The sequence below is a fragment of the Coenobita brevimanus genome, chromosome 71 (assembly GCF_032717465.1).
Source record: "Coenobita brevimanus isolate Jiangsu-jjx chromosome 71, ASM3271746v2, whole genome shotgun sequence".
Classification (NCBI taxonomy): Eukaryota; Metazoa; Arthropoda; class Malacostraca; order Decapoda; family Coenobitidae; genus Coenobita; species Coenobita brevimanus.
Window position 1 is genome coordinate 33,509,031 of NC_137024.1, and position 17,565 is coordinate 33,526,595.

General features: G+C 40.1%; 2 protein-coding genes across 2 annotated transcripts in view; both read right to left on the minus strand.

The window, feature by feature from the left end:
• Dhfr (dihydrofolate reductase) overlaps positions 1–16,433 on the minus strand; it is a 99,105-nt gene extending 82,672 nt beyond the window's left edge. The window contains exon 1 of the mRNA XM_080277933.1: positions 16,305–16,433. Coding sequence (XP_080134059.1) covers positions 16,305–16,387 — 83 coding nt within the window. The 5' untranslated portion in view covers positions 16,388–16,433. The remainder of the gene's footprint in view (positions 1–16,304) is intronic.
• Positions 13,509–15,846, minus strand: Nct (Nicastrin). Its single transcript, XM_080277927.1, has one exon. It carries the CDS (start codon positions 15,799–15,801, stop codon positions 13,810–13,812), a length of 1,992 nt encoding a protein of 663 aa, XP_080134053.1. The 5' UTR covers positions 15,802–15,846; the 3' UTR covers positions 13,509–13,809.
• Positions 16,434–17,565: the final 1,132 nt, after the last annotated feature.

Here is a 17,565-nt window from a genome sequence, read left to right on the forward strand (position 1 = left end):
AAGCATAGAAGTCCGAGGCTAGGATACTGTAGTTGGTCCTAACAATTAGGATGAGAGAGACCAGCCTCACTCATCCCTGAGTGGCATTATGTGAACAATAAACCCCAACACCCTTCGGATATAAACCTGCACAGTCTCAATCCGAATGGAATGCTTTAATCCATCCATCCATCATCCAATCCTTCATTGCCCCATGAGGAGCATAGGTGCCCGGGGCTAAGCAGATTGGTCCTGATATTTAAGATGAGAGTGATTTAAGATAAGAGTGAGGGGGAATGCTTTAATTACCCACTAAAACACCAGATATCATAATTTGGTTATACTGTTACCACCTAGCATAGCAAATGGTCTCCTGGTGTACAGGAAACCATTTGGTTTGTCACTAAATGTAGAGTCACCTGTAGACAGAAGAGGAAGGAATGAAGAAAAGAAAGACAGGAGGAAGGAAGGAAAGATAAAAGGAAGAAAGGAAAGGACAGTCACCTTAGAGCAGCACTACACTCATTTGATGTAGTGTTGCTCTCAGATGACTGCCCTTTCCTCTCTTCCTTCTGTCTTTCCTTCCTCCCTCCTCTGTCTTTCCTTCATTCTTTCCTCTTCTTTCTGTCTACAGGTGACTCTACATTGAGTGACAAACCAAATGGTATCCTGTACACCAGGAAACCATTTACAGGTACTATGCTGGGTGGTAACCATATAACCAAATTATGGTGCTTGGTGGTTTAGTGGGTAATTAAAGTCCACCAACTGGACTGAGTCTGTGCAGGTTTATATCCAAGGGGTGATGGGGTTTACTGCTCCTATAATGCCATTCAGGGATGAGTGAGGCTGGTCTGTCTCATCTTAGATGTCAGGACAAACTTTCCTTGACCTGGGCTTCTACGCTCCTCAAGGGGCAACACAAGCTTAGATGATGAATGAATGATGATGACATTAGGCAACACTGAGGATACTGTAATGTATCCACTGAACTGGGCTAAGTATAGAGTGAACATCTATCTATTGTCCAATGTCTCAATCCCATAAGGGGTGGCTACAAACAAACTGCTTCCATGTCACCCTTTGTTATTAACAATTAAAAATATTATATCAGTAAAAAATCATAATACAGTAAGACAACAAAAACCTTTAGTCACATGACTGGTTAAGCAATTGCATCCTCCTAATAAGGCAAATTTTGTTCTGTCTAGGAGATTTGTTTAGGTGGCTCAAAAAATTTATTAAAGCCAAATTTTGGTAACTCAGTCTGTTATAAAGAGGGCTTACTGTACATTATGAGGTTTGTGCTCCTGTACTGAAGAACTGACATTCTGTACAATACTATATATGACAGGCATTCTTTCCAATCAGCAGTAAATACAATGTAGTACTGCACACAAAACAGACTTGATCAACTTTAGTGCTGTTCAGCATTTACTATAAAGAATCTAAAGTCACAGATTTATTAAATGTTTTTAATAAGGGAAACAGAATTGTCTGTTACTTATAATGTAGCTAACCATCTTGATTTCCAAATAAAACTTCAATTGTGTACAAATACAGTGAGAGAACATATTGAGATCATCCTTTTACCAGCTTTATTAATGAATAAGATATATACTAAACTGATTCACATGAAATACATCTTACAAGGAGTAATGACAGAAAGTATCTGATGTTAAAGATGCAAAGACACTTTGTCCAACTATAGCATCATTTAAAACTGTACTTCTCTAACAGTTATCAGTAATTTATACTACATGTCAATCCCATATTACTCCCTTTGAGGTGTCAGGGCCTGAGGCTCGACTACAATTGTCCAGTACATTTAACGGTGGACAAACAGCCAATTTCCCTTGATGGCCTTACACAACCAAAAACTTCCAGTTACCTCTTGGGACTTAAACTTATACAAGGCCATCACTCTGACAGGGACAATCAAAACACTAGGCCACCTGGCAGTTACTGTAAAGAAGATTATTACTGCACAATATGGTAAACAACGAGAACACAAAGCACCTCTGCAGCAATTACCAGTAACCCCTTCACTGTTAACTACCATCATATTTTTTTAAATATATTTCATTACTGCTTCCATCATACCATTTTCTTGAACCTTTTTTTTGGGGGTAGTGAAGAGTTACCTAGTCATCATGAACATCTTTGCTGTAATGACACCTGTTTTATTTTGTTCTGATGCCATCAGACTAACAACATTTAGGGAAGAAGTTAACATAAAGCCTTACTGGTAATGCAACAGCTGCTGCTGTTTCTGAGTAATCCTGGTCTGTCTGGCCAGGCAGACCCACCAACCACAGACAAGGAGTCGTAGCATGCAGTGAACTGATGCTACCCTGTGACAGACAGCACCTCACCACAGTGAGGCATGGGGAAGAGTGTGGAAGTTTGGTTCCCAGATGGATCCCACCTATGTTTTTCATCCAGGGGCACAATAGCAGGCTCCACATAAGCCAGTAATCTGGTTGTATGGTTACCACTAAGTGTTATCACTAGTGCAGTATAAATCCACCTGAAGTGGAATGAAGTGTAATAAAAGTAACAGGAATGATGGGAGAAACTGGGAAGAGAGGAGGGCAAACAAAGAAAATAAATGATAAAGGAGAGGGAAGAAGTAGGCAACACCATATCAAATGAGTAGATGATGGTCACCAACATTTACCAACTGTAACAACTTTGTTTCTGAAGTAATTCATCAATGATTGTAACTTGTGTAAATTTCAGTAATCAATTACAAAGCTGAAAAGAATTTCAGTGGCAGAGTAAAATGGAAAGAATGTTCATGACACGGTAACCATACATACAGAGCAGTTACTATGGTACTCAACAATTTCATTAAAAAAAAAAAAAAAAAAAAAAAAATCATCAAAAGATGTCCCAAATAGAATGATTAGTTATGTGAGTAAGCTGCACAGGTATCTTTAAAATTCACAAGTTCTTCTGATTCTTGTATGTGGAATGTATGGATCAATACATATGTGTGAGAGGTCAATAGAGTAAGAACCTACGTGACTTGCATCCACTACCTGTTTTAAATACTGCAAAGGACTTATTCCAATGTCACTCAGCTACTGGCACAGTTCTAATATCTTTTTAAACATGGCCATTCAGGCATTTGGGCAATGCCTGGTGGGCTGGTGCTCCAGGGGACCAGTATCCAGTGACATGTAGTTACATGTGTTTTTCTATTTCCTGTAGAATTACTTGCCACTGACCTTTGAACTTCTCTCTCTCTCTCTCTCTCTCAACTGTGAAACCTGACTTTAGCTCATGCCAGTGGAATGGATAAGTGAGTAGAGATAGAAGGCATGGAAATGGAGTGAGTGGATGTGTATCATCACGATGATACCCAACAAGAAGAAAGATAATAATTGGCCACACTGCACTGTGTCGAAAGATGCCAAATTAATTTCAGAATACAGAAATTTGGTAAGATAAAAAACTCAAAAAGGGTGCTATGTGAATTACATCCAGAGAACAAGTGAGCATAAAAATAGCCAGATTAGCAAATTGAACACAGTCCACAGACAGGGTTCAGTAAGATACTTGGGTATTCCTTAAGAACTTCACATTTCTCCCCTCTGTATTCTTCCCTCTCGTCCTTTATCCCTTCTCCCCTTTATGTCTTCTCTCTTCTCTCTTTCTCCCCCAATACCCACATCATTTCCCATTAGCTCTTCCCCTCCTACCTCCTGTCTCTTTCTTCTACCTCCTCCCTCATCTCATTGCAATAATTGCAGGTGGTGAACAATTACTGTTCACCACCGACCAATCCCCTTCTCCCTTTCCCTCACCTTGTATTCTCTCTGTCACTTATCTCACTACTTTCCATTTTCTCTCAGATCATCTAATTCATTCTCATATCCTACACCTATCTTCCTTCTATCACTTCATCTTCCACATTTTGCCTGTCATTATCTACTTGTCCCTCATCTTCTCCCTCTTCTTACCCTATCACCCCTCTCCTTCTTTTACTGTTCTTTCCTCCACCAATTGGATCCCTCCTCTCAACTACTGATCTCTTTCCTCACCTCTTTTCCACTCCTTATGCTTGCACCATTTTATTCTCTTTAGCTCTCCCTTTCCTTCTGGCATCTCTTCCTGGTTTCCTACCCACAACCTCTCCTTTCCTTTCTGTCCTCAACTCCCCCTTCACTCTCTCTCAACAGACTTTGCACCACCTCTTTCCTCCTTAACTCCTCTCCAATTTCTTGCCAATTAATACCTCACAACAGAACCACATTTCCCACTGCCATTCTCACCTTTTTATTTTTCTCTTATTCTCATCGCTTCCACATTGGCCAAGCTCCACTTTACATTCCACTCCTTCCCTTCCCAACCACTCTTTCTCCTTTTCATTCTCTCACCCATGGCTGCTCTCCCTTTCCCCCGTTAAAACTTGCTAAATGACTTTGCCCCAGCCCCACTTCCACTCCTTCCCTTCTCACTCACTCTATTCATTCTGATTCTCCATATCACTCCACTCTTACTTAACCCCTCTCTCACCACACTATATATCCATTTCCTCTTCCCTCTCACCCAACTACTCTCTCCACTCATTCCCCCCTCAATCACTTTATTCTTTCCTCCCTTCCCATTTACTTCACTCAGTCTCTCACTCACCATTAATATCGGCCACCCCTTACCCTTTCATTTACTCTCACACTCGCCCATTCACTCACTCTTGATTCCCTCACCCATTACCCATTTGCTTTCTTTCACTCATGGACTCATCCCTTATTACCCATTTGCTCACTTCCACTCATTGTCTTAAACCATTTGAAAATAGCTGATTGTACTGATAAAAAAATACCCAGACTGGTTTAATGACCCAGTCCACTACTGCATTAATGTATTTCTACAGAGGTCACTGATTCTCTCTCTCTCTCTCTATCTCTCTCTCCCTCTCTATCTCTCTCTAATGAACATTCTGCCTATTGATGAGCCATAAATACAGGTATCAGTACTGTTTAATCTACTACAATGAAACTAATGTAGGACTACTAAAAAAATGCCATCAATAATTTACTAGGTATGTACTAAACAACATGCTACAATATACACTGGTACAACCTGACAATGCAAAATCATTAAATATGATTACAAAATCACTCAATAAATTATTCCTACCTTGTAATAAAAAATCCATACATCTAAGAATATTTACATCAATATATAAACTTCAACTTCCCTAATGATCTAATTCATTTACAATAATGTCTCCGTGTACAAAGAATATTCATACTAAACTGAAATATGGTATTGTATATACCTAAGATTCAGAACAGCTATGGTGTGAAATTTTCTGATTCAAATAATTCACATTTAAGTTCACACTGTTCACAGACAATAAAAATATCCACATGTTTAGTTACACAACACACACATAATTTTATATACTCAGTGCAGCGCAGTGAAAGCTCAATTATCCGTGTTCGGAACATCCAATTTTTGCCATGTCCGGGCTGTGAACGAATGATACAGTGGTATGATAATTATTCATTCATAATATACTACATAAAATTATCCATACGATAGCTTCTGTTTAAACAGTGAGCATCTGGTTGCTAGCAAGCAAGCCAAGGTTAAGTGGGAGTAAGTCTATCCCCCACCTACGCATCCCACTCATGACCTGCTCACAAGGGTGGTGCGGTGGAGTCCGGTGAGGTGACTGATGCGGAGGGGAAGCCACCACAAAACAGATGCTCATTTGATCATTCTTTGTTCGTTTTTGTGTGTATGTGAAAGAGAAAGTCTATCTATCTATTGCCAGACGCCATAATCCCGTACGGGGTGGCCATTTGACTCTGAGTTATACAAATAATAATGTATTTCATTAATAAATCAATCTAAGAGAACTTGTGTTTTGATTATTTCTTTACCAAACAGGCGTGGCCTTTAAATTTTTTCTACTGAAATGAGTCTTTCACAGGTAACTTGTTATTTTTCCTGGATTACCACAGCTACTGGGAATTTTTAGAAACTTATCTCTGAAAGGTGTAAATGAGGATTTACAATGCCTAAATATTTCACCAATATCTATCAGCACCTGGCCATATCTAACATTCTAATGCATACTTTGAAATATGAAAGCTGGCTATCAAATTCAAGTTTGGCTAGGATGGATTAGGTTAGGTTAGGTTTGATTAAATCAATATGTTTCCCTTCACTTACTCGAAGCACTAATGTATTGCAAAAAATTTAGATGCTGTGCATTTACCAACAATCAATTCAGTAATGAGGAAGTTGTAAGGCAACAATGCAATCAGCCGTTGATGAGTGGCTTTTAGACAAACCCATACACAGCAGGTCTTCATTTAAAGTTCCCTGTTTTTACGTTCTTTTTTTGCTATTAAATGTCAGGACCAACTGCCTAGCCCAGGGCTCCTATGCTCCTCATGGGGCAATGTAGGATTGGATGATGGATGGATGGATGAAATTTATAGTTACTGAAAGACTGCCAACTGACTCCCCTGTTACACATAATTAATCTGCTACTTTTCTGTACCATAATAATAATGTAGAAAAAAAAAAAAAAAAAAAAGGAGTATGTTGTATATGGTGACCAATGTTTACCCTCTATTGAATTCTCTTCCTTATCAGATTGCTTAAAAAAAAAAAAAAAGCTAAATACAGTATAGAGGAAGAAGTTGGGTATGGATTTATGGAATGACCTCTTTGTAAGGAGAGCCTGCTGTAATCAGCAGTCAGTTCTCTCTCTTCATAGTGTTAACCCAAGGAATTACAAAAAAGATAAGATACTCTATTCTCAGGTAAAGAGGCTTGCTAACAGCTCTGTCTTAGCATTTTTTTTTTTTTTTTTTTTTTTGCATACTACACCCAACTATTCCCTTGTGAGTCACTGAGGTCTCCTGTTACCCTGATGTACAGTAGAGTGCCTAACTAACCTAGACACAAGAGAATATTAACATGCTATATACAAAAATAAACTGGTAAGAAAGAGGTACCAGACAGCCTCCAAGCCTATGAGAATACAGCCCAAGGGGACAATAAGTGGGATATGACCTATTCCTCAACCATATAGCCTACTGTACTTTTTTCTGCAGTATATGCCTCATTATACTCTTGTTATTAAAAGTCAACAGAAGTGTACAAAAAATTGCCTGTTAAAGTTTCATTGCTACCTATAAAGCTGTTTTGTCAGTATCCCCTAAATGAAGGTACTGTAGCTATCAGTTATGGAAAAAGTTGTGCCCTTTGGGAACACATCCCTTGCTTGCCCATAGATGGCAGGGCTTACATGATGTAGTCAGGAACAAAAGTTTCCCTCCATTTTCTACCTATTGCTGTCCTCTGCTGGATAATACTCTGAAGCTGAAAGAAGGCTGGTATGTTTCTCATCCCAATGTGATTTTCTTTGATACGATGCATTTGGCAAGAAAGTACAGTAATGGATATTCTCCACGTATGAAAAAGATGCAGAAGAATAGTATGGTAGGCAAACTTTTGTCTCTGACAGAACCGATACATAAGACAGGAAAAGGACGGTTATCACCTTTTATCCATGCTAAGAGTACTTGAAACCTTCATGTGACTTCAGAAATGGACTCCTGTGGGAGACGTTGTGTGCTGATAATTTGGTGTTAATTGCAGAGACTGAAAGGGAGGTGGAGGAAAGATTTGGGAAATAGAGAGATGGTATGGGGCACAAGGGTTTAAGAGTAAATGCAGATAAAACAAAAATGATGGTACCAAGGGCTGGTGGCAGTACTGTCAACGAAGAGGGAGAGTGGTCCTGTGCAATTTGCCACAAGGGCATGGGAAGTAATTCTGTCTTGTGTTGTGTCTGTGATAAGTGGGTGCATAAGAGATGTAGTGATATTGGAGGCAAACTGCAAGAAAATGCTGATTTCATGTGTGTGGTGTGTTGGGGAGAGCAGGTGGAGATTGTCAGGCGTGAAAGGACTGAGCTTGCTGGTGAGTCTCTCAAGTGTGTAGAAGTTTTGTTATTTTGCAGACATGTTATGTGCTGGAGGTGGGGCTGGAGTGAGGAGTGGTTCGAAGAAGTTTAGGGAGCTGTTGCCTCTCCTGACACTGAGAGCTCTCCCTCCATGCTAAGGGATCTTTGTATGCAGCATATGTTAGGAATGTAATGCTGAATGGTTGTGAGACTTGGGTAGTAAAGGTAGAGGATATTCACAGGCTTATGACAATGACTAGGTGGATGTGCAGTTTGTCCCTCAACGTTAGGCCTGAGGGGACTAGGTTTATGATGGAACAATTGAGGAGTAAGATGGGACTGGAGTGTATTGGTGTTGTGGTGAGGAGAGGTAGAATGAGAGGGTTTGGGCATGTGAAGAGGATGGGGGATGATAAATGGGTGCAGAATGTGAGGCGTGTTAATGTCAGGGCTGTGAGAGGTAAACCAAAAAAGACCTGGGATGAGGTTATTGAGTGTGACCCCAGGGATAAGGGACTGAATAGGGAAGTTGCCAGAGATCGAGCAGCATGGAGAGTCACCATTAGGTGACCAAGGCCAATGCTTGAAAGTATGTTGGAGCCTTCAAATTTGAACAAACAAATGAAGAGTTAACCATTTCTCCCAGTCCTTCATGTATTCACCAGGTCAACTCTGGAACTGTCTTCCTCTGTCTGTATTCCCTAAAGCCTATGATCTCCAGTCTTTCATACGCACTGTGTTCAAGCATCTCAAAATTAATGGCTCTTGAATTTGGCCCTCTATTATCTTGTTTTTGTTTTTTCTTGGAGGGAACAATATTGTGGGTTTCTGGCATATGGTTTTTTCTTCCTCAGAGAGAGAAAGAGAGAGAGAAAAAAAAAGTGCTGGTCTAAATATGGTATACAGTGTGCTACATTAACGTATGCAACATTAACATATTAGGGGACACCTGACAAGAAACTCCCAATTGCCATTACAGTTTGGTGGTCAGTGCTTCGACCAAGGTTAGTCAAAGTGGGGCTAGGAAATTAAAATGCACACTAAGAACTTCAAGGAAAATGATTCCCCAGTGCAGCAGCTTTTGCAAGAATGCACATGGGCACTGGGCACTGTGCCCATCTGTGTGAAGTTATTTCCCAATTTGGTAAAAATGCACATATGCATTTTCATTTCTTAAAGTTAACAGCAAAAAAACAAAAACAGAAAGCTGTTTTAATGTATACCATACAAGAACACTATTCTGATTTAATTTTCAGCAACATTATGTTAAGTGCCATACTCAAAAGCACAATAACAGTACCATTCACCTGAATGATCACTTCCATGATGGCACAAATGAAAAATAATGTACCATAATACTACTGTATATGCCAAACAATACTACCGGTATATACAGTACAGTAAACAGACCCACCCTTAATAAAGCCTGCCTATAAGACGTTAGGCTGTTGGTTAGTGTCTGAATGTCACCATAATATAGGTAGATCCATTGCAGAGTGGGAACCAAGCCTAGCCATGCACTGCATGAACAAACAGTATATCCCTTGGTGCAGGGAACATGACTGCTTAAAGCATCATTGGTGTGGGATGATGGTGTAATGTGGATGATGGCATGGTAAGATGAGGTGAATGATCATCTGGGTAATGGTATGATGTGATGATGTTAGGCACCGGTGTGGTCTGGCAGTATGGGTTATAATGTGGTCTGGGTAATAAATAATGTGATCTACCTCCACACTTCAGGTTACTTACAATACACTGCACTATGATATATTTATTTAGGGCCAATTTGAGATGGTAGACAGGCTTGGAGATCATTATGGGGACTCTTGGGAGGATGTTGACCATACAATTTTTCCGATGGGCTCAGTGTCTTCCACAGCACTGATCCTTTTCATGATCAATTAGCTGCATTACAGGCAAGCCTACTGTACAGTACTGTATCAGTACACATTTCAAAGAAAATGTTTACATTTTCTCTCCTTTCTACTAATTTGTAACCTCAGCGAGTTCAAAAAGCTTTGCTATTCTCTTAGTAAATACACTATAAAGAACACTCAAATACCTAAATAATACCGCATGACATTGTACAAAAATGTATTAAAAGTACACACTGTCAACAAAGCAACTATTATACATATACCAGTATATATATATATATCAGACATGGGGTCTATTACTGGGTTTCTATTACAATAACTTCAATTGCTCTTTATTATATTACTATTATAATTACTTTAGTGGTCATCCATTACTGTTACTATTACTATTACTTGGTCATCTACTAGTATTACTATTACTATTAATATATTATTTGTGATAATGGTATTGATTAAATTGAAAATGGTTTTTATTTTCATTATCGTTGGTAGGCTGTTCCACTGAATGCACAAGTGTGCCTAGATCACCTGATGGCCTGTTGACCACTCTCCATTCTGCATGGTCTCCTGTGGTGTACCTGCAGCTTGGAGAGCAGCCAACAGGTAACCAAGGTAAGAAGACTGTTTTTATTATGGTAAACGGTATTAAAGAAGTGTCTGTAATGGGAAAGTAATATACAATTATCTATTACTTTGCCTTCTATTACTATTACAATTACAATTACTATTACAGCCAGGAACTTGTTATCTATTACTATTACTATTACTTTGAAAACCCTGTAATAGTCTATTACTATTACTATTACATATTACTGTTACCCCATGTCATATATATATATATATATATATATATATATATATATATATATATATATATATATATATATATATATCCATCCATCATCCGATCCTATGTCACCCCATAGAGGAGAGCTGGAACCCGGGGCTAGGCAAGTTGGTCCTGACATTTAAGATGAGTGACCAGCCTCACTCATCCCTGAGTGGCATTACATAAGCAATACACCCCGACCACCCCTTGGACATAAACCTAGACAGACTCAATCCTTGAAGCACCTTAATTATCCACTAAACCACCAGGCACAGCCATATATATATATATATACATATTGTACATATAAAATCATGGATTTCAACTGACACATATGGTATAACGCAGCTTAGGGACATTTACAATCAAAATAATGAAGAGGAATATGGCATGGAAGTTATACAATCCCATACAGACCACTCCAGCACTCTTGAATCAATTAGCTACAAACAGTCCTCATTGTATGGTATGTCACTGATGTGTTCCAAAATATCACAATTAATGTATTTCCATTCAAATGGTGTGCAAATTATGGAAAAATGGTAAACCAGCTCTGAAGATACCATAGGAACAGAGCTTTAACAAGAAATTTACTTCATTTATTATGGAAAAAAAAAAAAAAAAAAAGGATTATCAAAAGAAGCAATATACAATGAGGACTTGCTGTAAACTCTCAACTTTTATCTACCTTTCTTTTGCAAAACCATAAGAATATTCCAAAATGGACTGCCATGAGACTAAAAAGGAAAATGAGAAGAAGAGTTAGAATGAGGTAGAGAAGTACTGTACTTGGGGGCCAGAGACTTAGGGTTGTCTACTCAGCTAAGGAGGCTCTCCATCACCATTTACTTATAAAAGTTTTTTATATAAACAGTAGTACTATACTACAGTAATAACATGAATATTAACCAATCTAGCTGCTATGGATGCATTATGTCATTTTCTAAGGCAATCACAAAAATTTTTTGCTCTGCTAAGGAAAAATTTGAGTAGCAAGTAAAAGGGTTCAAAACCACCTCTAACATTTGCAATGCTTGCATTTTCCTCATATGATTTAAGTAATCTGGACCTACCCAGCATTAAATACAAAAGTGCATCAACAGGAATGAGTTATGGTGTAACAGGATATACCAAATACCAATGCAAGTTTACCTCAATATACGATACCCCTAGATGCCATACTCCGGCTTAACGATGGGGGTAGAAATACAACCATACCCCGCCTGACGATGGCCAAACCCCAGTTTAACAATGGGTTTTTATTTTTTTTTTACCGATTTTGATTATGTTTTAGACTAAAATTGTGTGTTTAGGTTGATTTATAAACTGTTTTTAGGACTAATATGTTATTGCCATATATGGGGTGAACACTGTCATTTTGGGGTACAGTTTATTAAGCTTGATTTTTTCCAGACTTATATATGATGGCCATGGTGCGCAAAAAAAACAGCCTTTTTTTGCTGTTGTTTGTTTATGATAAACTTGAAGATTAACATCCAGGGCACCATCTGGTGAAAAGAAAAAAATCTCTCTCTCTCCGACTTTGCATAGGGCCATGTACGGGAGTAACGAAAAAATGAAAAAAACATCGCAACGCGACACTACCCAGCCTGAGCTGTGGCTCGCAATCCATGGGTTAAACTGAGGTATACCTGTATTCTGCACCACTAAGGAAGAGGTATTAGCTAGTATGACTTCTTACACCATCGAGATGGTGTGCTGATAAGCAGTAAGCAAAGGTGGAGGAAGTTCTTCACAACCACCCTAGGTGAATTCTGAGACTGGGCAACAAGCATACGGGGTGATAAGCACCGGTTAATGTAGCTACTGAAATTACAACTACAGTAAATAATACATTATACAAGCACGACTATACAATAATGCCTCATATGCCTTTAACATAAGCTTTCGAATGGTGAAACAGCAAACTGTATGACAGCTATGGTTAATATAAATTCATCATCCAATCCTACATTGTCCCATGAGGAGTGTAGATAACATAATAAAACAGCTACATGTACCGTACATAAAGTGGGGTACAACGAAATACCGAATTGGCGATCATTGACGCTGCCAAACTGGCACTTTTAATTTGAAAATATTATAATTTTTATCATCATACAGGTTCATACACAACTAATTATTTCAGATCTGGTCAATAATCTGTATTTAACTATTAACAAAAAATCAGGATTCAGAACTAAATTTTGCTAAAGTTGGTGTAAGTGTTTCGCCTGCAGCTGTTTCGCCTATAGCTCGACAACTCGCCTTGACAGACTCCTGTTTTGTATAAATATTGTTTTACAATGCATATACATTTATCTGTATTTTAAATTAATATTTAGCTATGCAAAATAAAAGTCTATCAAGGCATGTTGACAATTTAAAGGGGAAATATCAGCTAACTTTCGCACGTTTAACTCTGAAACCTTATTTTTTATTAATCGTTAAATTAAGCACTTTTTTCTTTTTTTAACCATCTATCTATCTATTGCCAGACGCATTAATTCCGTAAGGGGTGGCCACAAACAAATCGCCTCCATGTCGCTCTGTCCCCCACCATTTCACTGCCCTGCTCCCAGCTCACACTCCTCTCTCTCATGTACCTCCACTCCATCGCAGATTTCAGATAATTAGGTATGCATGAACCTATATGGTGACAAAAATTATAATATTCTAATCAAATGTGCTGATTTGGTAATAAGTCACACCATATAAAGTACCCTGTATCCAGTATTAGTCTATCTATCTATCACACCTATTTATAGCCAGATGCATTAATCCTGTAAGGGGTGGCAATAAACAAATTGCCTCCATGTTCCCCTGTCATTTTGATGCCCTCCCCCAATCTACTCCCCCCCTCTCTCAAATACCTCTCCACTCCATCCCTTCATTTCATCCTCGGTACTTATACTGTACGTATCAGCAATTACAACAGTTATATCCCATATGATCCTTGTCCGACAGAGATTACAATTTCTTTTTCCAAATTTCTTACCACTCACTCAAATACTAATACTTTATCTGATCTAATGGCATTTGCACTGAAGTTCAGCTGAACACCATACATTCGCAGTTGCTATGGTCCATGGCTCATCTGGCTGTGAATCCGATGGATTGCAGAAATCCAGCTACTTCAGCAGGGTACTTCAAGGGGTCATGATGAGGGACTGCCAAGTTCCTCAACAAGCAGCAGGAGGTGTGGTGAGACCAAAGATAATATCAGCCCTGGAGTTGAAGAAGTAAACAAGGGCAAGTGAGAGAAGCAGTGATGCCACACCACCACACAACAGCCCCACCTCCTCACCCACTGAGGGCTTCAGGTAAACCATCAGCTTGGTCATCTGCCACCCACTCTCCGTCCAGGTTGAGAATTCCCCAGATCGCCAGTCATAATTGTCAATGAGAAATGCAGGGCTCTTAGCATCAGTTCTACTCACTGTAGATTTATAACATGTTCCATTGTCAATCACTGAGTAGTAATAGTACTGATTCACTGGGTAATAACTCAAAGTTTTGCAAGAGTCTTTGTCCAAGTCAACTTTTTCACCTAAAAGACTTGCAAATATGACCTGTGTAATGTATGTGCGTCCAGAGTCTGAGCGGACACTTACGTACATCTTTGCAGGTTTGTCATCAAAGAATGCTGGATCAAGTCGGTTGCCAAACTGTCGGAACATCTGGCAACTTACATTCTGCATATAACAATGTAGGAGGGAGTCAGCCAGTGTCTCATTTACGGGTATGACTTTTGACTCGCCCGAAATGAGGGTATAGAGTGAAGTGGCAACGACACTTGCAACACGACTGATGTGCTTGTGGTATGAGTCATTGGATATCATACTGGCATCTGAGTAACCTGTATAGTTCACATTTTGGTAATCATCAAAGATACTCTGATAGAACTGGTTTTTGAATTCACGGCCATGATCTGTGATGACAACACCGGAAATGTTGACTTTCTTGAGGAAACTTTGGTAAGATGCTGGGGGAAGTGGAACATTATCCACTTTCTGGAATGTCACATTGCTGTTCTCTGCTGCTGACTGTAGAAGGGTGAGCAGAACGTCTGTCTCATTACGGATTCGAGGGTCAGAATTGGCAACTGGGTCTGTATGGAGAAAAAGTACACTATTGTCACCTCTCATTCCTTGTCCAACCTGAGACAGTTCAACAAAGCGTTCGATGTGCGTCAGATTTATCCGAGACATCTGATCAGTCTCATCTTTTTGAAGCTTGTCAGGAAATTGTCCTTTCTCCATGTCCCAGACCATACGAGAAGAGCCAATATACCCCCAGCTCTCCCCTTGATATAGCACAAACAATATATTCTTGCCACTGGCCTCCACATTAGCATCCTTGTTTTTACTGAGAGCATCTGCAGCCACCATAAGGGTTACCAAACCAGAGACAGCAGAGTCTGCCCCTGGAGAAATATTATCAAACATGGAGGATGCATCCATCCTAGCGGCAACAATTGTCACCGACTTCTCTGGCAAATCCACTGAGCTGTTCATAGGTTTGAGGCTGCCCCAGATGTTAGAGTCAGAGAGAGGGTCACAAAAATTAACTGACTGGAACTGAGCTGACGCCACTGAATGGCGTCTCATGCAAACTTCAGAGTTTGTGGTCCCAAACATATTAGACTTCAACTCCATGCATAACAAGGGCCAAGAGCGAGGTTCTCCATTTTTGCCTGGCTTGTTAAATTTTTCATAATACTGAACGATGTAATCAATGGATGTCTGATTGTTCACCAAGAAAATTGGAAAATTCCATGACATGTACAGAAGAGATGATCCAACAGCATTCCAGGGCTTCTTATGACAGTAATTATTATATTCAGGATATAATTTACTGTACAATCCAAGTTCTTCATTGGGACAATGAGAGTCACCTGAAAATCCATCCACAAGTACAGATCCGGGCTTGAAGTCTTCCTCCACCAGAACTACCACGCCTGACACTTTACCGGATTTTCTGGCCTTCTCCAGCACATCAGGCGTAAGAAACTGCGGCGGGATGGCTAATACGTATGGCTGGTGAGGCCCCCTGTCATACACCCACTCTAAGTCACTATCTTCTCTCACTACATGGATGACACCAGAGTTTCCCCAGAAACTGGACGTACATCCAATTTCATGTGTTCCGTTAAATCTTTTGAAGCAGGCCATATCGCCCTGAATATCTTGATATATCCTGTTTTTTACCCGATCACATTTGGCAGGGATCAACAAGGCAACAAAGAAATAAAGCCAACCTAGTGACCGGGAACTGACAGATACAGGCGCCATGTTTGTTGACTAATGGCAAACCATAAAACATCTAGATTGACGATCACCTTGAATTTACTTGTTTTTCTAAAAGATTTTATAACTTTTGACACACAAAATAAAAAAAGAATGAAATATGTAAAGTTCAGCTATAAAATCTTATTAAACTACTTCTGGCCATACTTTTCATCAGGACCTATATTTCAATAGTACACAAATTAGTTCATTTATAAAACATAATATTTAACCATTGCCTAAAGGAAACCTATACACACTTCTATTTAATGTTCCTACGGATCCAAGCTACCAAAACAACAGGGAAGCTAAATACTCGTCACGGTAGACACAACGTTGTCACGGAAGATATGATACAAAGTTCATGAATTCGTTTAATTCAGGCTAACCTGAGCTTCCATGGGAGTTCTCCTCCTTTCCCGATGCCCTGGTTCTCGCAGACTGCGACAATAATGTTTAAACGAAAGGCCATTTTTTTACTCGAAAACAGCAACAACGTCAACGTTCGACGAACACTTCTACCGCCAACAAAGACAAACGAAGAGGTCGTAGAGAATGTCATAACATGATTCTTTTTGTCCTGACAAACTATAATAGTAATGCTAAGAAATTATGAAAAGGGTTTCACAGCTTTTTTCTTGTTAATTAACTTTAGGTATGCACAAGTTCACTGCAATGGGGCAATTAATACTCGTAAAAACAACAAATTTATAATTGCTATGAATACTCATTCATCAGTCCCACTATAAAATGCCAATATCCTGCTTGTAATAAAGTGCAAAAATAGGTTAATGTTATGCTAGGTGTTTAGGGTCAGCCTTTCCCGTCCCTTGAACGCTTAGTATGCAGCTGGGTTCTCTTTCCAGACCGGACCTTAGACAAATAAGAGAGAGGCAGGACACAAAAACTCAAGGCAATAACCTTACACGTGTATTGACTAATTCTATTTGTGGAACAGGTAGATGTCACAACAACAGGAATCTGGGTAATTAAAAGTCATATACTGGACAGGACGGTTTATACAATGACAGGGGCACAATACACTGTCCCACGATACACTGTCCAAGTACACTGTCACAAGTTAATATCGGGACAGGAGGGTTTACACAGGGCTGCTGAAATCCCAGGCTCCTACAGGTGTGGGAGGGATCCTGTCAGATGAGCCCTCTCTCTGAGGGTATGGGACAGTCCTCAGGGTCTGCGTCGTCTGGAGTGGGCTGCTGGCCGGTGTGGAGAGAGGCCCTTCTCTATCATGACCTTGATGGGGCGTTTGGTCCCTAGGACTGGAACTAAAGAGGGAGAGCAGGCGCGCTTGTCTGCGCCTGCCCTGGAGAGAAGGTCGTCGTCCTTTGGGGCTAGGGAGGTCACGCGCGGGGGTTTGAGGGGTGTCTTGGGGACCCTGAGGGCTGCAGTCTCCCTCGGTTAGGGCCGCCGTCAGGTGTGGGCTATGGCGTCCTTGCCTCTGGGAATCCAGCAGTGGGTGGTCTCGCCTGGGCGCCGGCTGGACTGCTCGCACTCCTGGGGTCGCGATGGTCCCTTGCCTGACCGCCTCCAGACATGGTAGTTCCTCCTGGGGGCTGCTGCTGTGGGGAGAACAGGAGGGGTGTCCCACCCGGCCACAGGAAGGGTGGGCTGAGCAAGGGATGTCCT

Coding starts and splice junctions, on each gene's coding strand:
- Nct (XM_080277927.1), bottom strand. CDS start 15,801: ATGGCCTGCTTCAAAAGATTTAACGGAACACATGAAATTGGATGTACG.